This window comes from Manis pentadactyla, chromosome 14 (genome assembly GCF_030020395.1).
Source record: "Manis pentadactyla isolate mManPen7 chromosome 14, mManPen7.hap1, whole genome shotgun sequence".
Taxonomy (NCBI): Eukaryota; Metazoa; Chordata; class Mammalia; order Pholidota; family Manidae; genus Manis; species Manis pentadactyla.
The window spans coordinates 58287032-58307682 of record NC_080032.1 but is presented as its reverse complement, the minus strand read 5'-3'; the positions used below and the strand labels follow the sequence as shown (position 1 = coordinate 58307682).

The 20651-nt window shown below is 57.8% G+C and overlaps 1 protein-coding gene across 1 annotated transcript; it reads right to left on the bottom strand.

The window, feature by feature from the left end:
* Positions 1-377: 377 nt before the first annotated feature.
* On the bottom strand, positions 378-17489 carry CACNA2D4 (calcium voltage-gated channel auxiliary subunit alpha2delta 4). Its single transcript, XM_057491493.1, has 11 exons — positions 17421-17489; positions 15990-16052; positions 7851-7921; positions 7434-7509; positions 6864-6916; positions 6496-6551; positions 6201-6221; positions 3663-3780; positions 1942-2054; positions 1651-1733; positions 378-1088 (listed from the first exon to the last, which is right to left on the bottom strand). Exons 1-11 carry the CDS (start codon positions 17466-17468, stop codon positions 969-971), a joined length of 822 nt encoding a protein of 273 aa, XP_057347476.1. The 5' UTR covers positions 17469-17489; the 3' UTR covers positions 378-968.
* Between the last annotated feature and the right edge of the window lie 3162 nt (positions 17490-20651).

The following is a 20651-nucleotide window of genomic DNA, read 5'->3' as shown; positions in this document are numbered from 1 at the left end:
CTCCCTTCCTGGTGGACTCAGCTTTGCACACTGGAATGTTGCTGAAGCTCCAGCTCCAGGGACAGAGTCAGGTGGTCTCTGGTAGATGAGCAGTCAGAACAAGCCTGCATGGGCCCCGGACCTCCTGGGAGCCTGGTGCTAGCACAGGAGGTCCCTCACCAGACCATGGTAAGCGCTGCTCCTGTCCTGGCCCTGCCCAGCCACAGCTGTTGCTGCCACCTCCCCTCAACCCGCATCACCTTCCAGGGCAGCAGCTGTGTCCCACCCTATCGGCTTGTTCACAGAGATGCAAAAAGTTCCTTTAAGTTAGGGCTGTGCAAAGACGGTTCAAGTTTTTAAGTTACAGTTTTCAGGCATCACATGCAGCCATGTTAATGTAAAAGGATTTAATATATGTTCTTATTCTGGGTCTTTCCCATTACTATTCACTTCCACCTTCTCTCCTGCTTACTTTCAATCTCTCTCACACACAACTTTTCTGGGCAGCAGCTAGGAAATGGCCCCCACCATAGAGCACCCTTTAAGGAAGCCATGCTTTGGGTACGGGCAAGTTCTTGCCTTCATCTCATTTCTGCTGTTGGTGTCATTCTGCTCCTCCTCAGCACCTTTAAGCCCTTGGATTCTACGGAAGACCAAACATGTTCATTAGAAATAGTGGACCCGTTCTTTGTCTGGGTCTGGACTTCTGGAGTAAAGATGGAACTAAATTCTTTTGGTCCAAGTTGAACTCATGCTGGACTCCCGATGAGGAGGTAGGAAGGATGGGAGGGTGCCTGTCCAGACTAGGCCCAGGGTGGGTGGTGCCAGTACCCTGGCAGGTCTCTGGGAAGTGTCTCAGGAGGCAGGGACTAGGAGCCCAAGGCTGAGGTGACCTTTGCCCTGGGTGGTGACCCAGCTGTGGTGAGCGGGATCCCACATGAGTTGCTGACTCTAGAATGTCTCTGGAAGGGTCACCTTGCCACCACAGGTCAGACTGGGCATGTGTCACCGCAGCAGCTGGGCAGTAGCGCCCAGGCACAGAGCGGCAGCAGGAGTGGGAGGAGCGAGGCGGAGGTGTGCGCGGTGCCCCCGCAGTCCTGGGCGTTCTCCTGTGAAGCCAGAGCAGACACGGGGTTGGCATTCAACACAAGGTGCCCATTGCAGCCACAGGGAGTGGGTCTGTGGGACCAACAGGGGCCAAAACCCAACGGGCAAGTTCCAGAAAGCGGAGGAAGTGCTACCACCTTCCATAGATCCCCCACCTTTTAGGGGGGAAAGTAGAGGCTGTCCACTCAGCCCAACAGCTGGGTTCAAGCCTTGTCTGCTTATCCCCAGTCTGGCAGTGGCTCTGGGGTGACCCTCCTAGAAGGACTGCAGGGAAGCCATCGACTCTGGGAGCGTCTTTGATGCGGATTATTTGCGGCAGCCATAACCAGCCAAGATGACGCCATGCACGACACACCTCTGCAGGTGGGTACTCAGTACGTGCTGATCACTGTTAGCGTGACACACACGATATTTTCTTCCTATTCGCTCATTCGATCCTTTGGTTGTTCGGAGGTAAGTGAGTGGCAGTGAGGACAATATGGGGAGGCCGGATTTCCATTTGCTGGGACCCCCAAACCCGGGGAAGTGTGACTCCAAGCCCATCCTGTACCCCTGAGGCCTCACCTCTGGATGGAATGCGTGGCAGGAATCGGGACGCCTGCGGACCTTCTGGGAGCGCATCCTGTCACACTTGACTGAGGCATTATGTGCAGAATTCACTGTTAAGGCGAACACCTCACAGCAGGAGCTGATTCTGGAGACACAGGAGGCCAAGTTCTGGAAGAACTGAACCCTGGTGGGCCCAGCTGCCTTGCAGGCGGCTTCCCAGGCCAGGGAGTTGAACAGACAGGATGCCCTGTGGGGGAGGGTGGGAAGCTGGGAGCGAGGATGCACCCTGGGGCACTGCAAGGATATACTTGATCTGGATGGCCTCCTGCAGGACTTGCGGGAAGACGCTGCAGTCACAGGTGGAGTCTGTCACCAGGAGGAGAAGGTTACTATGGGGAATCTGCTGCATCACAAACATCCTGCATAAAAGAGAGAGCGGGGGTCTTGCAGCTCCCCCAGGGCAGGCTGGATGTGGGCTTCCGGGAAAAGCCCTTCCTGCTGGCCTGGTGCAGAGAGGGGAACGAAGGGATGGCCGAGGCAGGTAGGCGGGCAGCTGCCGCAACAGCCCTGAGACAGCCTCCCGAGGACTTGTGCACCCGCAGGCCTTGGCAGCTGCACCGCACTTTACCGGCCGATTGGAGAAGGCGAGGAAGTCCAGACTGGGGCACTTCTGAGAGTGAAAGGACGTGTTGCTAATACATGCAGGGTCAACAGGCCTACATCAAGACTGTCCTGAGCCAATAGGGTGCGTGTGTGTCCTTGCTTCCGCGGAGGGTGCCGGGCTCAGGACGGCCACGAGATGGCGAGCGCCCCCCGGGCTTGTGGGCGATGCGGTAGGACCGGAACCCGTGGCAGGTGCCGGGCGGCCGCGGGATAGCGGCGGCGCCTCCCCAAGGCTTTCCTGCGGCCAGTGACCGCACGGGCGCGCACGTGTGCATTTAACCTTCGCATCCTACCGGGGCGGTGTTCCCGTTTTGAAAAACGCATCCAAAAGCAGTTAAGTAACTGTCAAGGTTATACAGCTAGGAAGTAGCAGAGCTAGTTTTTTAACTCAAATCTTTGCTTTACACCACATCATTCACCGTATCCTCAACACAGGCCTTTGGGTAAGCGCACAAAATAACAACAGACCCAAGAAAACCTCTGTGGTGGTGTAAAAATCCCCCCAACATCACACACGAGTAAGAGATGGGAACTTGACGCTGCTGGACGCCAAGTCTGAGTCGTTATACCATAAAATAATGTTCGTGAGGTCTGGGGACCTCAGGGATGTCCTGGGGAGCTCCCCGGAAATAAGGCCAGCTGAATGGACGCCCTAGAGGAGGCCTTTGGCTCCTGGCCCAGGACAGAGCTTCCTGCATGGGGAGGCCCTGGAGGTTGGCATGGACTCAGCAGGAGAGAACTTTCAGTTAGGCCTCCTGCCTCCCTGGGCCAGGTCTGGGCCGAGCAGGTGACATCAAGTGGCCTGTAAGGGAGAAGGCCTGGGTCTAGGCTGGGCCTGCACACAGGCTCTAGGCCTAGGAGAAGAGATGCCAGATGAGGTCTGAGGATGCTAGAAACCCTCTGCAGCCCATACACTCCTGAGAACATCCTGAAGCTTTCTTGTTTCTCAGCAGAGCTGATACGTTTCTTTCCTCAGATCTACCCTGTCCTTCCAGGGGCTCTCTTGGAGTTGAGCTTGCATGGTCCTGACATGGAGCTGTTGTGGGCTGGCTCAGTGAGACATGCCGAAGAGTCACCGAGAGAGGTGGTGGCATTTTTTTTCTGCCCAACGTGGCTTTGCAGCCTGAGCAGGGGTAGACTTGCCAACACAGGATCTTCCCTGGTTTACTGCACCGTTCACTCCTACTGTCCCTGTGTCCACCTGGCCTCCTCTTCATACGCTACTTCAGCCTGCATTGCCTTCACTGAGAAAGTGGGAACAAAGTCCCCCAGAGCAAGGCCTTTTACTGAGAGCTCCCGTCCTTCCCCCCACCTGAAACACAGCTCCCCGCGCTGACAAGGCGCCGTGCCTGCAGCAGCCTTACTTCTGGCAGGCTCCGCACCCGATGATCCCATTGGCCTCCTGGATGGCCGTCTGGTGCACGAACACTGGGTATTCTGTGTCGCAGGGCTGCAAGACCTCCTGTTTCTTGTGCTTGTGGGCTGTGGGGACACAGAGGCATGGATGGGGAAAGGGCCTTGAGGCACTGGGAGGGCTATGTGGTCCCTATGCAGTGGGATGCCCCAAGCCAGTTTGCAGATGGCTCCCTGGTCAGAAAGTTCCCCAGACTTGTCAAGGAGAGATGGGAGGGAGAAGGAACAGACTGGAGTCACAGTGGAGAGGGCAGTTGACTGGGCATCAGGGCCTTTGGTGTCTGCACTGGCCTGTGACCTTGGCAAAAGCCATGTCTTCTTTGGAAGCCTGTATCTTCAATGTGAACTGTGGGGGAGGCAGGCAAGCACACCTTCTGGAAGGCTCTGTTCAGCACTGATCCGAGGGCTGGGAGGGAGGCAGGGGTAGTGGGAGCCCCAGGGTGGCCCTTCCCCCTCCTCTCGCAGTCACTGTGGGTGGTGGCATTTCTCAAGGCCAGCCAGGGTGCTCTGCACACCCAGCTGCAGACAAGCCTGTCAGCCCTCCCAGTCCCATGGCCATGAGGGAGCAGAGCAGCAAGGGCTGCCTTTTCCTGCAGCCAGGAGAGCAGAGGTGGCTTCTGCACCCAGGCTGCCTAAGCTCTCTGCTCCATAGTGGGTGTCTGCTTGGTGCACCCAGGTCCACTCAGAGGGTGCAGAGTGGGGTGAATGGGGCTCATCATGAGGAGCAGAAAAGCCCTGAAGGCCGCCCTACACAACTCCTGTCCACTGAGGGGAGCACAAGCCATGCAGGGCCGCTCACAGGCTGGCTGACTTTTTTGTTCGAACAGAAGCCCTCTTTGGATGGTATGGAGCTTTGTGTGCCTTCCCTCGGCTCCCAGGATCCACCTGTGGAGTGGGAGTGTTCTTTTCATGTTATAGACCCCTTTCCCAGGGGCTGAAGAGGGGCGAATCCCAGACCAGAAACTTCCCACCATGTCTTAGAGGCAGGCGGGAAGGCTGGTCTGCAGGCAGAGAAGTCCTAACTTCCTCTAACTCTGAGAGGAAGAACCACGGCCTTCGGCGGGGGTCTGTGCACATGATCAGGTTCCAGCCAGCATGTCAGGCTGACCTTTGCAGGCAGCCGCTGGGCAGCTCTGCTCTCTGAGCCTCGGGATCCTGGAGTGGGCACCCTGGTTGATGCCTGCAGAAGCCTCAGGGCCTGGGTCCTTACCTTCTAGGCTGGGATGCACTGGCCTTGTTCCCAGCAGGGGCTGGCTCAGGACCCAGCCCACCTACCCTGCCACCTGAGTACTGTGATAAAGACAGTGGCACTGTCAGCAGCGACAGGGGCAAGTGGTGTCCCCAAGGTCACTGGCTGGGAGGGGGCAGCAGGGCCCCCACTCAGTCTAGGTCCTAGGGCATGCTTTCCCTGCAGACATGTGGGCTGCTGGGCAGGGAGGGAAGCAGCTGCCCTGCCCTGCGATCTGTGCCAGCTGCACCCCCAGGTCCAGGGACAGTTCTCAGCTTTGCGTGATGCAGCCTCAGGCAGGAGAGAAAGAGAGAGGGGGCTGTGACCCGCCCATGCTCCTGAGCAGGGGGTGGGGCTGTTTCCAAGTGGGTTGTGACACATGGTTCCTGGTTTCCGTCGCAAACACCAAGTGCGTGTGAACTTCCCAGAGCCTGCTGGGGAGACCCAGGGGTGGGATCTCCAAAAGGAGTCCAGAGGCCTGGCAGGGAGCTGGCCATGGAGCCGAGGGTCAGAGGAGTGTCCGGCAGGCCTGGCTGGGAGCTGTGGGGGAGGGGGGCAGCAGAGGAGGCGGCTTTTTCATCAGAACGCCAAAGTCTGAGAAAAGGACAGGATGGTGGGTGTGGCCCAGGCAGTGGGGAACTTCCAGAACCCTGAGAAAAAGGCTCTGTGAGCAGGGAGGGGTTGGGCAAAACCTGCTGAAGCGAGACAGTCCTGTGGTGGGGGCCCAAGCCACGAGGGAGCAGAAGCCAGTGAGTCCCTTTGCCTTTAAGCATCGGGCGGCCTCCTCTCTGGGCTGTGCGCCAGTCACAGCTGGCTGAGAGCGAGCACGTCTCTTTGTGGTCAGGCCTTTGGGGGACACTGTCCTCAGACACAAGGTCACAGGAGGGGCATCACCTGAGAGTGTCCCGGGGGCCTGAACCAGGCTGTCACTGGCCACCCCTCAGCCAGGAGCCCCCTGGGGCCCAGGGACACCTGAGCTGGAGGCACCCGCTCCTGCTGCATGAACACCACACCTCCTGCCCCTGGAATCATAAAAGGCCTCACCCCAAGAGGCGGCTGGAGTGCTTTCTCTCCCTGGGGTTGGACTGTCCTTGTGCGGGAGGAGACCTGGGCTCCTCCCCACCCACTAAGGAGCGAGTCAGGGTGTCCCAGGATGCAGCCTGTCTTGGCTGCGTCTTGGGACAGAGCCCTGGGGACAGACGCTCCGCAGCTCCATGCTCCCGGGCCCACCTGCCCAGGCTCCTCACCACATGCTACTCACAGTGATGGAACACAGCTTTGGCTGCCCAGGACGTGAGGGAGGGCATGATGGCACACGAGGTCAGGATGTCACGGTGATGTCACATGGAGTGTCCCGAGATGGCATGATGTCACACAGAGGGAAGGGGAGCCGGGGGAGGGGGAGGTGATGAGAGAAGGCCAAACAGGATGAGTCGTGAGCAGTGAACTCCCTGGAGTCCCCCACCTGTGCAGTCACCCACCCAGATGACAGGTTCCAGTGAGCCCGCTGACTTGGCACCGGTATTCACATGGGTTATGCGGTGACGCCTACTCACCCTGGGCCCCACTGTCCCCACGCCAGGCGCCCCAGGCACTCCATTGCAGCAGCAGCCTAGGACACAGACCTGAAGCTCAGGGGCCTGCTCTCCCCAGCTGGGCCTGGAGTGGGCCGAAGCGCCAGACCCCCAGCCCGGCCCTCTCCTCCAGGACAGCTGCTTCCCTGCCTGAGGCTCCCAGGGGAGCAGAGGGCCCCCACCCTGGCAGCAGCAGGTTGGCAGGAGGCACTGCACCTGCGTGGCCAGTTGTACCCAGAAAGCTGGCTTCCCCCTCCTGGTGGGTGCAGCTCCTGCCCAAAGGGCGCCCTCATAAGCCTCCTGCAGGGAGGCCCAGCCCCATCCCGCTCCCAGGCTCAGGCCCCACTCACAGCAGGAGCTCGTTCGCCAGCCACCTGGCAGTAGTCAGGAGGGCAGAGATTGGCTGGGAAGTAGAGGGGACACGCCGTCAGCCCCAGGACCAGCCAAGGGTGCTCCTCCAGAGCCCACCACCCCAGGGCACGCTGCTGCCACCCCACCCCTCCCAGTGGAGGACGCATTGTGGAGTGGTTATCTGGAGATTCCCATGGTAGGGCAGGAGGCTCAGGGTTAGACTTTGTCATCAGGACAGCCAGGCAGGCCCTATCCTGCTGTCCCCCTTGGGCATACTCTCAGATCCCTGATGTCTTGTGGGACCACTAGGAGGGGAGGTTAGGAACAAAGCAGGAAAGGGCTGTAGTCTACTTTCTCTGCCAGTGGTCCCGATATTCTACGAGCCACCCCAAAGATGAGGCCGACAAGCCAGCAGAGTGGGCAGAGGGCAGGGGAGCCAGGCAGGAAGCTGTGGAGGGCGTGCTGGTCAGAGTCACGAGGGGGGCCCTGGGGCCAGAACAGGGCCATGGGGACCTCCTTTAAGGGCTGCCTTGCAGGAGAGGTCTGGAGCTCTGGGGGGTGGCACTTACGTTGACCAGTGGCCAGGCGGCACTGTGATGGTGATTCGGGGGTTTGCACATGGCCTGGTAATCGTACATGGTCACTCTGGAAATCAGAAATAGGATATGGGGAGTCCATGCCGACCCCCGCCCCTGTCCTCTGCTCCTACCCAGGGAAGCTTGTTGCAGGGTTTACATTTCCCTGGGTTCACAAGGGTGTGTGAGTCACAACAGGGTCAGAAGGCAGCACAAGAGAATGGACAGCAACTCAGTTTCCCTCCAAGGGCCCAGGTGACCTTTGCCCCACCCCGCCTCACGTCCAGCCTCTGGCCGCAGAAAGGCTTTTGCAATGGGATTCAAGGTCAGATCCCGAGATCTGTGTGGACCATTTGGCTTCGCCTCCTGCCTGTTGTGTGTGGGAGACAGGGAGAAGCGTGCCCCACTTACTGGCTGAACACCCCCATGCCGAGCAGCTGGGTCAGGAGAGCACCATCCGCCTCCCCCAGAAATCTTCCCACCTGTGAGGGCAGTAGAGCAAGGGAGAGAAGCACAGGCTGAGACGTGCTGGCGGGCCGCCGTGATCCTGAGCTCCAGATGCGGCTCCAGTTGGGGCTTGGCTACAGATGCCCGACATACGCCATACTGACTCCATCCCGCCCACACGCCTCCCTTCACCCGCTCCCCTGCCACATTCTATCCCAGTGCTTTGTAAACTCTGAATTGTAATCCATTCCTTGGCTCTGAAATCAATGTAGGGGCTATAAGCAGACTTAAAAAAAAAAATAGATACAGAAGTCCTTTGAACAATCAGTGTGAATTGGTTGCAGTAAGTGTGAACAAGGTTTTCTGAAACCTGATTTGCTGGATATGGGGTGTGTGTGCGCGTGTGTGTGTATGCACACGCATGCAGGAGGGGTCAGCTGTGTATTTACGTGGGTCATGGTCAGACAAGGCTGGAGAGCAGTGCGCTCTCTGCCGCTGGCCTCCTCATCACCCAGCCATGTAGCTTTGAGCTCTCCAGAGCTCCTTTGACCCCTTTTCCAATTAAGCCAGGTTTTCTGGAGACTTGTCACCCACCACCTGACTTCATGGACTAGACCCTTGATGCCTCAGCAGCAGCCCCCCAACACTCCCCCCCAACCCCTAGCCACCATTGCCCCAGGGTGCCTCTCAAACACAGCTGGGATTTGGGGCCTCTCTTCTTTGTTCCTGGAGAATAAAACAGGACCCGTCCTCCCTGGTCCATCCCTCCTTCATTATCCCATCACCCAGCACTGGGGGCACCCATGCCCACACGCTGGGCAGGGCCTCGCAGCCAGGAAAGACCCCTTGCCAGCTCACTCACACCTGTTCTGCCCTGGCCGGCTGGCACCCAGCCTTACTGCCCCCCACCCCACCTGCCTGGCCTCGCTCTGCTTTCTCAGCCTGGCAGAGTGGAATGGGCTTGGACATAGGCATGGCTGTGGTCCAGACCCTGGCAGCTGGTCGCTGCCTGCCATGTGACATGGGCAAGTTGTTGCAAGGATTGGGGTGACACGTGCAAGCACTGGCCCGGCGGAGCCGAGTGCGGTGGCTGGTACGACAAGGAGGCCTTAGGGCCCTGGTTCTGCTTCCTGCCCCTCCTCGGGCCTCCCTCCAAGGGCCTTCCCTTCCCATGTTCTTCCAAGAAGCCTCTTTTCCCACCTGTCCAGTCAGAATAATTCCTCTTCCATCTGAGCTCAGAAACGGGCAGGCCAAGGCCCAAGGCCCATGGGAGAGGAGCTCTGGGGACCCTGCCCAGGACTTGCATGGCATGGCTGCCTCCGGTGTGCCCTCTGTTCCACCCGGGAAGAGAGGCTTTGCGGGGACAGAGGGTGGGGCAAGGGCAGCAAGCAGGAGGGGGGCACCTATCCTGCCCCTTCCAGGTGCCGCCTGTACTTCCAGCGGGAACCCTGGTGCCCCTTGCAGCCCAGGGAGGCTCTCTGTGCCCTGGTACTGTGTGCAGAATTCCTGCCTGAGCAGACAGCGAGAGCCCACTGTTATTATTCAGACTCTATCTGCCAAAGCAATGTGTGTGTGTGTGCATGGGCAGGCAGGGGAGCAGCCGTCTGAGGACTCTGCTCCCTGGGCAAGTGCGGGGTGAGCATGGTCTTGGGGTGAGGCTGGCCCACTGCCTCCAGGCCCACCCCTCCTCTTCCCAGTTCCGGGCTGTTGTTCAGTCACTTGATTCTGAGAAGCGAGCCCCTGAGAGTTAAGACAAACTCCAGCACTGGACAAAATGTGCCCCGCACCTGACAGGACACAATCTCTTATCTGTCCCTTGGGCAGAGACTCCTGCCCTCCGCAGTGAGGCATTCCTAGTGATTGTGGCAGGCGTGCTCAGCTGAAACGCTGCACCCTGGGCGCCGCAATGGCTGGCACTGGGCGCCGAGGGGCGAGCAGCTCCTGGGTGGGATGTCGGGGGTCTGTGTAAGGGCGATGACTCCACAGGAGGGCGCCTCTCTGCTGGCTGTGCCTCCCCTCATCCAGAAAGTGGACAGGGGGTCAGGAGCCCCGTACAGCCATGCTGCGAGTTAAGGCTGGGACCCCTGGGCACCGTGCCAGGCCTGGGCTGCCTTTGTCCCTTCTTGTATGGGAGAGAATAAACCTGTAATTGGCTTAAACCCCTGCAGTGGGGACTCTATTCCTGACAGCAAAACACAATTCAGGCTGATAGTTGAGTGAACTTTGTCAGAGTGAATCAGTACCTCAAATAGGCAAACTGAGTGCCTGGCTCTGCAAGGCCAAAGTCCAGACACTCCACCCTGAATGCCTGGATCAGGCCGGGGCCCCGGCCAAGCGCAGGCACACAGCGCAGCACAGGGACCTCCAGGCAGCAACGAAGGTGGAGGTCCAGAGCATTCTGGGCCATGGGCTGAGGTACATGCCTGTGGGGGGCTGCTGTCCCTGAGGAGAGGGGGCCAGTGTTGGGGGTGCTGCCCTGGCCCCAGCTGCCAGAGCCAGGGAGCTTGGAGGCAGGTGAGCTGAGGCCGGGGTGGGGAGCAGGGGCTGGAAGGACGAGGCAGGAGCGTGTGCCTGGCAGGAGGCCCGCGGTGTCCCCTGCACAGCACAGCGGCTTGGGGAGTGACCTGAAGACAGTCTGCTGAGGAGTGGGAGGGAGAGACAAAAGGCTTGGGCCGGGTGTGCAGGGAAGCAGGGAGGGAGAGGGGGAGCTGCGGAGACGGGAGCTGAGGCTCAGGTCGGGCACAGCAGAGGCCCCATACGGGCAGAAGCTTGCCCTGACCCTGACGCCTTGCCAGCCCTGGCTTTCTGGGTGGGGGGCAGGGAGGGAGGAGGGGACTGCGCCCTGGGGGAGATTCATGTCCTCAGGGAAGGCTGCCAGGCCCGGGCATCAGTTTTCTGGCCCTGCTGCCCATTTGAGGCCCACCCTGGGGCTCCTGTGTGTGAGTGCTGCCCACAGGCAAGCAGCAGGACCGCCCAGGCCCGGGGCAACAGACCCCTGTGAGCATTAAAAGGTCTGGTGGCCGCCGTCACTCTCTGGGCCCAGGCTCTCTGCTTCTCTTTCTAGGCCCCGCAGAGGGCGGTGGCCCTGCCACGTGCGGCTCTTTATGATGGGCACGGGCCGAGCCCTGAGCTGGAAGCGAGGCCTCCCAAGCCACATGAACGCCACCGCCGGGCTTGCCAAGCGTCCTGCCTTGGGCCTCTGCCCTCGGCTGTTTGCGGGTGGGACGGCCTCGCGAGCAGGGATGGGAAGGGCTTTGGGAAGAATCTGCGTGTGGAGCAGTGACAGTCTTCTGGCCCCAAACCCGGGAAGGACACGGGCAGGTGGGCCCCGTCCAGGAAGTACGCTGAGAGCAGCAGCAGCTGGCATGGGGGCTGAGGCAGCGGCTCTCAGATGGCATTGGGCATCAGGATCACAGAGGGCTCAGGGCGGTCACCCGGAGTTCTGATTCCCTTGGTCTAGAGTGCGGCCTGAGAACTTGCATTGCCATCACACCCCCAGATGCTGCTGCGGGTCCCCCCCCTTGGAGGCCTGGGGGTAAAGGAGTGGGGAGCACCAGGCCTGGGCCCTTGATGGCCCTTGGGTGTGTTCCAGGAGGCGCAGGTTTGGAGGGCGGGACACTTCTGGGACAGTTCCCAGTGCTTTCAGCCTCTGGGTGGCCATGCCAGGGAAGCCCTCCCCGTGAGTGTAGGTTGGGCCTAGAAACTTGCTTCTGGTGAAAGAATGTGACAAGATGTCGCTTGTGACACTAGGTTCCAAAAGACCATGACTCCCACCTTGGCCTGGCCCTGTCTGGCTCTGCTGGGCTTGCTCATGCCGACGAAGTGAGCTGCTCCCCATGGAGAGGCCCACGTGGCAGCTGGGTCCTCCCAGCCAGCCTGGGTGTGGACCTGGCAGCTGATCCTTCCCTAGGGCAGCCTTGATGGGCCCAAAGCCCTGGCTGACTCCTTGACTCCAGCCTGTGGGGGACCCGGAGCACCACCCAGCCCAGCCACACCCAGGTTCCTATCCACAGAGACAGTGAAATAGTAAGTAGGTGGTTTGCAGCCGTTACATTGGGGGTAATTTGTTATGCAGCAATAGATAACCACTATAGAATTGTGGAATGAATGAGTTAAATTTTGAAAAAAGCAAAAATGGATGGGTGGACATCTGACCTCTTGCATTAGCACAGGCTTTCTAGCTCTGGCTCCCACTCCCTTCCTAACCCTGTCCCCCACTTGCAGGCCTTCCCAGGACGCCGGATCAGTTCCCCGTGCAGCCACTGATAATCTACTGAGGTCGGGCAGTGTCTGGATGCTGCTGAACGGTGGTGTCTCCGGCCCGGGTGTGCGTCCCTGCGTGGCCGGCCTCTCATAACGACCCACTCAGTCACCTGGGCGAGTCATCCAGAGCACTGAGCCCTGGCAGGACACGGCCGCTCCCGCAGCCCGGCATCAGCCTTGGCGCTTAACCCAGGGCTGGGATTCCAGGGCCTTGGCGCTCAGAGTCCTGGAGGCATCTATCCTAATTCCATAAACCTCAGCCAAAGGTGGCAACGTGAAGGAACCCTGAGCGGCGACCTGGGGTGGAGCTCAGGTGGTGGCCCGGGACCTGCAGCCTGCCACACCCTCTGGGGAAGGCCTGCCCCTGGGGCCACCTACTCTGCCCTGCAAATGCTCTCCCAGCTGACCTCACTCACCCCAGCGCTCTTTTCTAGAGCCTCACTGCTCTTCCCTTGTATTTCTAGGTTCTAAGTCTGGCTCTTCTGTAGCTGTGTTTTCAGTTGCTAAGCTCAGCTTACAGCCTGTTTCTCCCTCTGGTGTAAAATGAGACTGCCCAGAGACAAAGGGGAGGCTCACCCCCCTGGGCGCTTGCAGTGGTGGGTAGAGGCCAGGTAACCAAGCACAGTGGGAAGTGGGGGTGGTCTCGAGGAGCTTCTAGAAAGTTCCAACCCTACTGTGTGGATTAAATTTCATTTGTGCCCTGCATCATTGTACAAAAAACTGGGGATGGCTTTTAAAACCACATAGTGTTATAAGATAACACAATCATCGATAAAGTAAGGGTAAGTTAAGTAAATGCATACTTTGTAAAAGATGAGTCCCTGAATGACCGTTTGCTGCTGTGTGTTACCCGAAGTCATATCCAGTGATTCCACAAGCTGGGAAGACTTGGGCAAATTCCGTCTGGGTAGAACAGGACCAGAGTGGCCCCCTGGGTTATGCAAAGGCCCCTCAGGGGGTTGCCTGTCCTGAAGATGCCCCTGCCCGCTTCTCCTGAAGTGGGCCCTGGGCTGGGTTGGTCTCCCTCTGGGCCCTGCAAGGTTATTCTGGCTGCCTCTTGAGCAGCTGTCAGCAAATGCTGGCCCGCGGGCCAAATCCAGCTCACCACCTTGTTATGTCAGCTATGGAGCACACATGTTTTCATATTGTCAAATGGTTTGGAAAAGAAGTAAAAGATTAGTACTATTTTGTGACATGTGAGAATTACATGAAATAAAAATTTCAGTGTCCATCATTACCTTTGACTGGGACAAAGCTGTGCTCGCCCATCCCTGTGCTGGCTGCAGCTGCTTCGGGGCTACACTGACAGACCGAGCAGTTGTGACAGAGACCTGCCTGGAAACACACTGTGCCTGCCCTTTTACTGGCACCATTTGCTGAGGCCTGCTTCAAAGCACAGTCTCTCAAGCTAGGCTGTCCTCTCCCTGCACCTTGCTGCTCTCCTCCCCAGATATCTGGCCTTCACACTCTTTCTGAAACTCTGGCGCTTGAAAACCAGTGCCATGGGGACCTGGCGGTGCTGTGGCTTCATGTCCCCAGGGTGGCAGGGGTGGCACATGGACTGCTGAGCCCCCCAGACAGCTCCAAAGCCTCATTGGACCACCAGCTTCACCTTCTGTTGTCATCTAGTTTCTCCCTGTGCAACTGAGGAATGCCGAACCAGCTTGGCGCTCGGTCCAGCAGGGAGTGGCTGAAAGAGGGCATGAAAGGGAGGGCAGAGGGCATGGAGACCACAATGAGCCGGCAGTTCCAGCCCTGGCTGTTGTGACCACCAGCTCGCCTTGGGACCCCCCATGTGGGGATCTCCTCCATGGTGCACTGCGGCCCGTTCCTCGGCTGCCCTCTGTGCCATGTCTCCTTCCTATGCCCTGCTTCCTGCTGTGTTCTGGTGACTTCTTTGGACCCTAAGCTCTACTCTGGGGAGGCCAGAACTCTGCCCTGCCAGGCATGAGCCAGCCTCACCAACATCATCATGTTTCCTGCAGCTCTATCCAAACCCCAGGCACCAATTCCTCAGGGTTAGATATGACCTTAGAAATCGTGTGGTCCAGCCCTCCTATTTTAGAGAGGAAGAAACTGAGGCACGCATCATAGAAGCTGCTTAACCAAACCACCCATCTAATTAGCAGCAAAGCTCACACTGGGCTGGATGCTATATCCCTTCCACTGAGGTTTCGATGTTGCTGGTTTGTTTCAAGGAGACATCTCAGGTGAATATATTCAGGTTTGGTTCAAGTTTGAACATGCTTCTTTTTTAGTTTGATCCCTGGCTAAATAAACCATCAATTTGGAGGCTCAGTTTGGGGTACATTATGATTTTACACTCCCCTCTGCCCCCTTGAGTATGTGCGGGGTCCGGGAGACACCCAGGTGCCTGAGGGAGGGCCAGGGGGTGCCCAGGTGCAGCCAGGCCACTGGGAGAGAATGGGCACCTCCATTCCTGTTTTGCCTCCACAAACTGAGGGTCAGGCTTGGCAGGTTAGAATAGGATTGCGGCCAGGCCTGAAGGAGTTAAAAGCTGGTCTCCAGCTCCTTGAGGGCTGCCAGGACAAGGTAAGGATGACAAGGGACAGGGCAACCATCTGTTTTGTTCTTGGAGTTTAGAGACAAAAACAGTCCAGTGATAAAGCGAGGAGAGGAGTTGAGAGTTACAAGGCCCTGAACTGGCACCCACCTTTAGATCTGCAAGGGTACCTGAGCTCGGCGTGTAGGCTCGCTCATGATTTTGCTTCCAGCTTGAGAGATAAAACGAGTAATTGTCTTGTGGGGGTTTGCAGGAGCATCTGTGATGCCCTGCGCTGGAGGGAGTCCCTGACCTAGGGCAGGGCGCCTCCGACCTCCTCAGCCCCTCGCTGATGCCTGCTGTCCACAGTTGTCTGTCCCCCTCCCCCTCCCTGTCTCCCCACCTCTCCGACTTCCTGGCCTGAAAGGAGCTTGACATCAACCCTGAGTTAGGATGGGCCTTTAGGACTGCAGTCTGCCAGCTGGTTGAGTAAACCTCTTTCTCCACCTGCTACTCTGTGCCGCGGTGTTTTGGTTGAATCAGGTGGCAGTGGAACTGCATGTTCAGTTACAGGACTGTCCTCGGGCGGGGGTTCCAGGCCAGGGCGGGCCCAGAGTGGAAGGCCCGGCCTTTCTGGGTCCCAGGAAGGGAGTGTGCTATGGTCTGAGGGTGTGTCCCTCATTCACATGTTGGAACCTAACCCCCCAGCTGCTGCCAGGAGGTGGCGACTTGGGAGGTGACTCGGCCATGAGAGCAGAGCCCTTGGGAACGGACTACGAGAGACCCAGTGAGCTCCCTCACCGCCCCCCCACCTGAAGGTGCAATGAGAAGGCTGCACCTGGGAGAAGCTCTCACCTGCCCACACCAGCGCCCTGAGCTTGGGCTTCAGCCTCCAGAACAGCCTGAAATGCATCTGTTGTTTTTAAGTCCCTGAGCCCGTGCTCTGTGCTGTGGAGCCGAGTGGCCAAAGGAGAGGCCAGGGAGATGGGTGGTAGGTGTCTGGACTCTGGCAGGGGCCCAACCAAGGCATGTGGTCAGTGGCGCTGAGGACGTGGGGCCTGGAGATGAAGCTCTGCCAAACCTCTCATGGGTGGGCAGTTTCCCTACCGGCCCCAGGAAAAGGCCAGAGTAGCTCCAGACGAAACAGAGAAGTGATGTTCCTCCGACCATCTGTGTCGAGAAGCGTCTGACTCTGTAATCCTACTATGTGGACTTCTCAAGAGGAGACTCCACTTTCTCTTGGCCCTTCACTCTGCTGGGCTCTGAGCAGGGCTGCTTCCTGGGGCCGTGAGCCTGCTGACTGACTGGGGCTGCAGGACGGAACCCTGCCTCCTTACCTCCTGCAGCCGCTCCGAGACCAGGACGAACCCGTTGTTGTCGATGACGAAGCAGTCCAGGTCCTGCGGGGAGGCCCAGGAGCGGGGCTGGGACCAGGCCCCACTGCTGACCCCCCACCTGCTGTCCTGGTGGCTGGGACAGCAGGCCCCGTGTCTAGTGAGGGGTGCCCTCGAGGGGCCAGCACTGCAGGGAAGGGGGAGACCCAGAAGCCTCAGGGGGCAGAGGCAGGAAGGAGGCGGTGGATGCAGAGGGATGTGGCAGGCGAGCTCCCAGGCCCAGGGAGGTGAGGAGCTGGGCTGTGGGGTGGTGGGTGAGGGGCCCGTGGCCCCAGCCCCACCCTCTTCACCAGGACACACTCACCGCATCCCGGCAGTCCCCTGGGCACGGCCCATCCGCAGTGCTGCACTGGAAGGAAGAGGGGGGACTGGAAGTTGTGTGTGCCTGTGTGTGTGTGTGTGTGTGGTAGATCGGGGTGGGTGAGCACATCTGGGTGTTGTGTGTGGTATCTTTGTGTTGTGTGTTTATGTGTGGGAAAGGGTGTGTGTGTGTTCATGGTGTCCTTGTGGGTGTGGGTGTGGGTGTTTGCTGTGTGACTGTGCACGGTGTACGTGTGCAGGGGGCGGTTGGTGGTGGTATGCCAGTGGGGGGTGTGTGCTGGTGGGTCAGGGCTCTGGGAAGCGGCCCGCACACATAGCGTCAGCCTCCAGGGAGGGGACCACGGCCCCTGCCACAGAGTCAGCCGTGTGGGTGGCTTCCTGGGGCCTCTCCTGGGGCTCCTGTTCTTGCCACCTTGCATATGTGGTGGGGGACTGTAGGTCACTGGGGTGGCGCCCCTTTCCCCTCCCATCCTTTCCATCTTCACTCCGTGGTTCCCTGAACTTGCTCAAAGTGCGGATGTAGCCACAGTGAATGGGGGTCGCAGGACAGGGGCTTTAGCACCCGGGGGAGGATTCGGGGCTGGAGGAGCATGGGGAGGACAGAGGGAGACCCAGAAGCCTCAGGGGGAGGAGACAGGAAGGAGGCACGAAGGAGGTGGTGGAGCCAGAGGGGTGTGGCAGATGAGCTCCCTGGCCCAGGAAGGTCCAGGCTTAGATCCTGGTGGGCGGGATGCAGGCCAGCACCCTCCTGACTGCCTACTGGGGCAGGCCATGGGTGAGTGCCTGGGGTGGCTTTGGGGCAGCAGAGATGCAGTGAAATGCAGGCCAGGCCCCAAGGGGTGCTGTGCCCTGCCCTTTGCCATCGAGTCTGAGCTGGGAGGGAGCACTGGGTTCAGGAGGCTGGGACCACAGACAGGGCAGCAGAAACACACAGGCCAAGAAGGCACACAGGGAAGCGGTCCAGAGAGCTGGCCAAGGGCAGGAGGGTCGAGGAGTGGGTCTGAAAATGTCAGCCCCCTCCTTGACCTGGGCCCCAGCCATACAGCAACATACCTGCCTGGTCGCAGCCCAGAAGGCACGGTGCAGGAAATCCAGATGCATTTGGACGCCCACCGCTGCAAAAGGGGCAAGATCATGTGAGGGGTTTGGGGGAAGGGGTGGGGAGAGAAAAAAGTAGATTCTAGTTAAAGAGAGGGGGTGCTCAGCAGGAATGGAGGCTGAGTCAGCAGATGGCTGAGCTGGGGTTCCTGGGGGTGGGGGCTCGTGGCTGCTGTCTCTCCACAGCAGATGCCAGAAAGGCCCCAAGAAGAAGATGAAGACGGTGCTCTTCCTCGGATATCAGGGGCTTAAGGCAGGTGCACTGGACCCTTTCCCGCAGATGGAAAAATAGAGGCAGAGAGACAGAGGTATTTGTTCAAGGTAACTCATTCAAAAGTGGTGGCTGAGCTGGAATGTGGGGCCATTGCCATCCTACATGGCAAGCCTGCCGTGCAGTTCTCTTGTCCCCACTTCCTGCCCAGTCTCCTCCACTTCATAAGAAGGCTCTTTCCTCACTGAAAGTCGTGATCAGATTCAACCCAGGTTTGCAGGTAGGTTCCAGAAAACCGGAGACCCCACCAGCCTGCAGCATCAGGGCTTTTGATGGCTCTACTTCCAAGCGCCGCCCGGGCACCTCTGGTCCCCGAATAGGTTTGGAGAATGCAAGCTGAGGCTCACATGCTGAGAGACAGCTGAGGCCAAGGAATAAAGAAAAGGCAGTATATATTGAAAAGAAAAAGAATTTAAAAAACTAGGCTGACTTCCTACTGTCTGGTATAATGATATCGAAAATGCACTGAGTGCCAGGCAACTGGACATCTGAGAGCTTATTTCGTACACACAGCAGACCAGTTCTATTATTATTTGGACTTCAGAGATGAGGAAACGGACACTTACAGAGATCACCTGGCCCCTAAGCACAGATCCAGGACTCACCTGGGTCAGCCTCTAAAGGCTCTGCGCCTGCCGGCTCCCTGCCTGCCTTGAGTCCGGGCAGCCAGGAAGGAGTTGAGAGGCAGAGGCGCACTCCCACCAGGGGCCTCCAGTCCCTCATCTGCAGAATGGGACTGCATCGGGGTCCTGCCCCATGTGTCAGGTCAGGAGGCTTTCTAGCCGCCCCAGTGACCAGCCGCCAGAGAGACTTTCTGTCATGATCGTTCTCATTTTCTGAGACTCAGCCGGCTCTCCCAGGATGGACTGGGGTTCCAGTATGGCATAGAGGTTCAGAATGGTATCCTTTGTTTTATTCAGTATGGAATGATCTTAGAGAAATTTGATGGTAAAAAATAAATGAGACCAGGGTAAGGTCAAGGGGCAAGTTCTAGCTCCTGGGTTTGTCAGGGTTGTGATCTTTGCTTTTGTTTCCTTAGTTGTAAAGTGGGTCGCAATTGTACTTATCTTGGAAAGGCAGAATGAGTGTAAGATTGTTGAGGCTGCAATAACATAATGTGCAAGAATATTATTTTAGCCAAGAGCCTTGGTTCTCAAACTTCAGCATGTGTCAGAATCATCTGGAAGTTTGTTAAAACCATTCAGTAGATCGGGCTGGGGGCAGAGAACCTGCATTGCTGAAGTGCTCCTAGGTGATGCTGAGGCTACTGGTCCAGGACCGTATTTGGGAATCACTGTTGTAAAGCATCACTAGCTGAACTTTCTGAGGTGATGGAGCTGTTCTGGACCCACGCTGTCCTGTACAGTAGCCACTAGTCACATGTGGCTACTGAGCCCTTGAAAGGTGACTAGTATGACTGAGGACCTGAATTAAATTTTAAATTTCATTTTAATTAATTTAAATTGCAATAGCTACATGTGGCTGGGGGCCACTATACTGGACAATGCAATTCTAGAGCTCATCTGAGTTACAGATGAAGAAACCAGCACCCTGAGAGGCCCCTCCCCTCCCCTGGAGCAACATGGCAGGTCTGTGGCTGCAGCTAGCTTTTCTGGATAGGTCCCCTGATATGGGAGCATTTGAGTTCTTTGGGGGCTTCTCTGTGGCTTCAAGGTCCAGGTGTCTGAAAGGGGCAGGCCAGAAGGGGACAGGTGGACAGGTAGGCCCACTTCTTGTTCCAGGAGAAAGACGGGACACAGACACAGCATGTGATCAGACGTGTGGGGTGTGCAGGGGGGTGAGTACAACACTGGGGGCCATGTCCCCTCCTCCCTCCCACATTGCTCTGTGAGGTTGCAGGTGGCCCCAAGTCCTTCTCTCTTATTCTTCCTTTTAAGACCACCCTTACTATTTGTTTTAGACAGATCTCTTTCACCTGTAGAAAAAGGCTGAAAGATGAAAGAGGAGGAACCTCCTAAGTGGTCAGAGGGGAGTCTCACCAGTGCTCAGAGTGATCACACCTTAGGGATTCAGGAGAGCTGTTTACCCTGGTCCCCTTGGCCCCTGTGGTCAGAGTTCTCAGCCTGTTTCTAAAGTGGGACGCTGCCTCTCTACTCGATTGCACATTGTTGGGTTTCAGAATTTTTGGGCTGAAAGAAATTCCGTGATTCTACACAGGGTGTCTTGAGATGGTGGGGTTAATTCTTCCCTAATGAAACAGGTTTTTGTGGCTCTTGGGTAGAAATGCGAGGAGTGGGGCACACAGCAGGTTCCCCTGGCTAGTATCACTAGCTGAACTTTCTGAGGTGATGGACTCTAAGCTCCCCCAGGTCTGGGTCCTGTGCATCTGGTGTCCTTTGCGGAACTTAGGACATTCCAACTGCCTACTGACATCTCCATTCTAGTCACCAGTAGGAATTTCAAACTTCACATGTTCAAAACCTAACTCCGGCTTTTCCTCCCTAAACCTGATCCTCCTTGAGACTTCCCCATTTGGGGCATATTTTCTACTTAACTGTTATCATTTGCCCTCATCCCCTCCAAGTTCTGCAGGCCTTATTCCACAGCCTCGTAGGTCTGTCCACTTCTCTGCACCTCCACTGCTACCACCCTGGACCAAACCAACCTCTCCCTCACCTGGATTATAATGCGACAGACCCCCTCATTCATCTCCCTGATGCCCTAGGGGCCATTCTCCACAAAGCCACAAGGGTGATCTTTCTGAAAATCGAATCACATCACCTTCCTGTTTAAAACCTCCCAGTGCCTTCCCTCTGCCCTTAGAACAAAATCCAAATCGTTGGTCATATGGCCCACGAGACGCCACAAGAGCTGGCCCTGCTGATCTCTCTGCTTTCAGCCTGAATCACTTTCTCCCTCAAACATGCTCAGCTCATTCCCACCCCAGGGCATTT